Raw genomic sequence first — 4,085 nt, 5'->3', positions numbered from 1 at the left:
AATACAATTACCAGGAGAGTTTCAATGGAAACACTTACAAAAAAACTGGCAATTAATAATACATAGTATCAACCAATATTAAAGTTTCATCACTGTTGTGCAGTTAATCCTAGACATACCTGAAGGTCATAAGCCTCGAGGATCACCCGTAGCACCTCTGCTGTCTTGCCAGTCCGTGATGCCTGTACACAATAATATCTCCTTTGGTTGACTCCTCTTCTTTTATGTCTACATCATAGCTTGCTGCTAACACTTTTATCCATCAGATCCATTAAAACACATAGAAGCTAGCTAGCTAGCTGCTAAAAAGTTACATATAACCTTAGCATGCTGATATGAATTATATGGTGTTTCTGTAGAACATGAGTTGTTTTCAACATTAACAATTGATTGTTGTTTACTTTGCACATGAACATATATTTGTATATATTTACTTTGCACATGAACAATAACCCACTAACTAGCTATTTAGCTTCCTAGCCGCCAGCGCCAACAGTCGTGCAACTGAACTTGCTACTTGACAGCCAAAACGTGATTACTCAATAATAATTACAAAGAGGGAAATTCGCCACTTCTTATCAAAATTTCACTTGCTCCCGCAATTTTGTCGCAACAAACACCTAAAAAACACTGTTTACTTACCAGATAAGGACGCTTAGCAGCGACAGGATTACAAAAATATCTCCTTTGGTGGGGTGACCAGACGTCCTCTTTTACCCGGACATGCGTCCGGCAGTGATTCAAAATCGTCCAGGATTTTGCCTCGTCGGATATTTGTGTTTCTCTGGGTCCTTCACAAACTAGTTTTTACGCCCTTACAAGTTTAGGAAAGGGTATCTCCTTTACGTTCCACCTTCTAGCACAAGCGCTAACTGTAGCGAGAACTGTCATTGGTCGACCGGCCTCTCAGTGTTGCCAGATGCACGATAATTATCCTCCAAAGACGATCATTTTGAGCATTTAATACGATACTTTTTCCAATCTGGCAACACTGAGCACCGTGCCGCTTCCACTAGTTGCATTGTTTACAACAGCACATGACATCTGCATGCGGAAAAGGTGTCAAAATTCCGTCGCGGGGGGAGGGGGCGGGGGCGGGGTCATCTGTATGCTTGTACACACTACCACGCCCCTCCCCGCGACGAAGTGTCCTCTTTTTCACAAACTCAAATATGGTCACCCTACGAAGTTGGTCGACTCCTCTTCTACAGGAGGAACATGCTTATAGAAGTCTAACTGATACTATACAATTATTAAGTCTGCTGTCTCCGTCTCTCATCACAAGATCTCTGATTCTGTTCTGAACTAGTCCTGCAACGACGTTGATGACGTCAGACGTCACGTTTGAATGAAACTAAAAAAATATGAGTTATCAGGCAATGTTTACTCAAACAAATACATTCCAATACAATTAAAACGTCTTCACTTTCTCAGAAAACTAATACATTTAAAGTTGGGTCAACTAAATACCAGGTTTTAAGTACTGAATACATAATGTTAATAAGTTAGTAGAACTGTTTGGGTTTACAGTGTATCAGTTCTACTGCCCTATCAGCTCTACAGCTCTACAGCTCCATCAGCTCTATCAGCTCTACTGCCCTATCAGCTCTGCTGGCCATGTCTGTGTTCTGTGTAAAGACCAGCTCAGAGAGATGAGCCGGGCTGTTCTGTGGTCCATGTAGAGGCCAGCTGAGCTCCGCCACTCTTTTATTCCAGGATGAAAGGGCCGGAGGGGGAGGAGAAGAGAGGACAGGAGAAGGGAGGAGAGGCCAGCGTTTCATCTCTCTCTGCCCCGCGGCTGCACAACACCTGTCTGTGGGTGTGCCTCAGGTCAGAGTGTGTCTGCACTGTGTGTGTACTGTGCTCTCTCTCAGGACGGTGTGTGTGTGTGTGTGTGTGTGTGTGTGTGTGTGTGTGTGTGCACTGGCATCTCTCTCAGGATGGGGAGTGTGTGTGTGTGTGTGTGTGTGTGTGTGTGTGTGTGTGTGTGTGTGTGTGTGTGTGTGTGTGTGTGTGCACTGGCATCTCTCTCAGGATGGGGAGTGTGTGTGTGTGTGTGTGTGTGTGTGTGTGTGTGTGTGTGTGTGTACTGGGCTTTCTCTCAGGTCAGAGGGTGTGTGCGCCCTGGTCAGTGTGAGAGACGCTTCAGGCGAGTGTGTGAGACGCTTCAGGTGAGTGTGAGACACTCACGTCAGTGTGTGAGACACTTCAGGTGAGTGTGTGAGACGCTAGAGATGATAATCAAAACTCAAATGAGAAACAGCTGTTCTCTGCTACATGTGTGGACATTGAGAGGTTGGCTTCATACAGCGGCTATAAAGTGTGTGGTAATTGTGTACACCTCCCTGGTCCTGGTGTAGACGTCTTCTAGCACCACTACAATAAGAGTCCACTGAAGCGCTGAGAGCATATGCTTGAAGTGGTGATTTACGTAAGGCTCGTTATCTCAAACCGCCTCTTCCGTGCCATCGGGCCATTACCACTCTTTCCTGCAGCGCGCGACTTAATTGGGCCAGTTGTTTTTGCCGCCTCTTGCTCAGAGTTCGATCGCTTTTTTAACTGGGCTCGTTATGTCATCCGCTATACCTTGAAGGAAACATTCCGTTATGTAACACATTCAAAGAGTACCGCTTTCCGCGCAGATATCAGGCTTTCAGTTGTTCTGAGTGGGGTGGGAGGTGTCATAAAATTATTATGCGCGTGTGATTTAAACCCTCATATAAACATCACAGCCACCAGCAATAAGGTCCCGTTTTGCAGCGCAATGTCTACTGTTTTGTCTCTCGAACCGGAGCTTTGACATGACTGGACACATGACCCCATAGCTTCGCGTGTTGAGTTCGTGTCTCCTTTGGTTGGGCAAGCACGTGAGGGAAGGAGGCGGCCCCCACAGCGCGCGAGAGCAGGGGGGCTGGGTTACGGGTAGTGGAGCGGCAGACTGGGGAGGCGCGCGATAAAAGAAGAGGAGGAACTCTTGAAGCATTAAAACAACTGTATGCGAGATCGGCGGCGGGTCAGATTCTTCTGCTCAGAGCTGATTCGGGGGACTAATTCCTCTCTAAACGACAAGTCCGACGGCAGTCACCCTAGCCAGAGCGCACTGAGGTTTCAGGCAGTCACGCCAAGATTTCAGGACTCCTCTTAACGAGCCTGGGCTCGCGGCTCCTTTGCTCACCTCCGCAAGCCGCCGGTGAAGAAAATCGACGGAACTCCTGATTTCAGCACCCGGGGGGAAGGACAGCTCCACTCCCTCCTCCCTCGCCTGCCAGACCCGCCACACTTTTCACCCCGCTAACAGACGCACGCTACCGTTTTCCTGAGCAGGTCCTGAACACTTCGCACATATGAGCACCCCTGGCTCAGCACGCAACTCATCACAAGTGTTCGACTAACACACTACGACCATCGGACGTCAGCGCTCCGACTTGAGCTCAATATGTACCAGGGCCATTCGCAGGTAAGGCTCAATTATCCTACGGTCTAGTGCTCCGTACCAAATTGTTTATTTTAAGTAAACGACATTTTTGCTACTTTTAAAGCTGTCATTGTTAGACTATACAAATGTTGACGAGAAACGGTACCATATATCGTACGCGTTTGTGTTTACACAAGTACTGGCTCATCCGGAGGCTCTGAGCAGGTCCCGTCCGAGAGCGACGGATAGCAGAGCAAACAGCGCCGCGAGCGATAGAGCCGCCAGGCGGGGGGGGGGGGGGGGGCTGCCTGAAGGCACGAGTCTGTGTCCATCACAGTGTTCCCTGGCCAGATGTTTCCTGACAGTACAGGGGAAAGCTAATATGGGAGATATACTGTAATGACAACAATAGTTTAGAAGTTCACAAGCCATACCTGTGCACTTCAGAGCAAGTCTGATCACGAGGGGCTAGCCTCCGTGGAGCTACTGAGCTCGCGCTGCCTTCGTCTCACCTGCCCTCACGCCCCTGTCTCGGATGCAAAGTACGGCAAAACTCCGTAGCACGAGCTGACAATGATTTCATTCTATTTTAAACCAAAACTGTCTTTGTAGCAATGTCTCCTCGGGTCGAAAAGGGGATCACAATACACTGACACACGAAGATTAAGAC

General features: G+C 48.0%; 1 protein-coding gene across 4 annotated transcripts in view; it reads left to right on the top strand.

Annotated features, from left to right (window-relative positions):
- The first annotated feature begins 2,765 nt into the window (after nucleotides 1–2,765).
- Nucleotides 2,766–4,085, top strand: part of pex5la (peroxisomal biogenesis factor 5-like a) — an 83,040-nt gene continuing 81,720 nt past the window's right edge. For all 4 annotated transcript variants that reach the window (XM_031574227.2, XM_031574225.2, XM_031574226.2 and 1 more), the window contains exon 1: nucleotides 2,766–3,457. In XM_031574227.2, coding sequence (XP_031430087.1) covers nucleotides 3,437–3,457 — 21 coding nt within the window. In that variant the 5' untranslated portion in view covers nucleotides 2,766–3,436. The remainder of the gene's footprint in view (nucleotides 3,458–4,085) is intronic.

This window comes from Clupea harengus, chromosome 10, assembly GCF_900700415.2.
Source record: "Clupea harengus chromosome 10, Ch_v2.0.2, whole genome shotgun sequence".
NCBI lineage: Eukaryota > Metazoa > Chordata > Actinopteri > Clupeiformes > Clupeidae > Clupea > Clupea harengus.
This window is presented reverse-complemented; position numbering and strand designations above follow the sequence as displayed.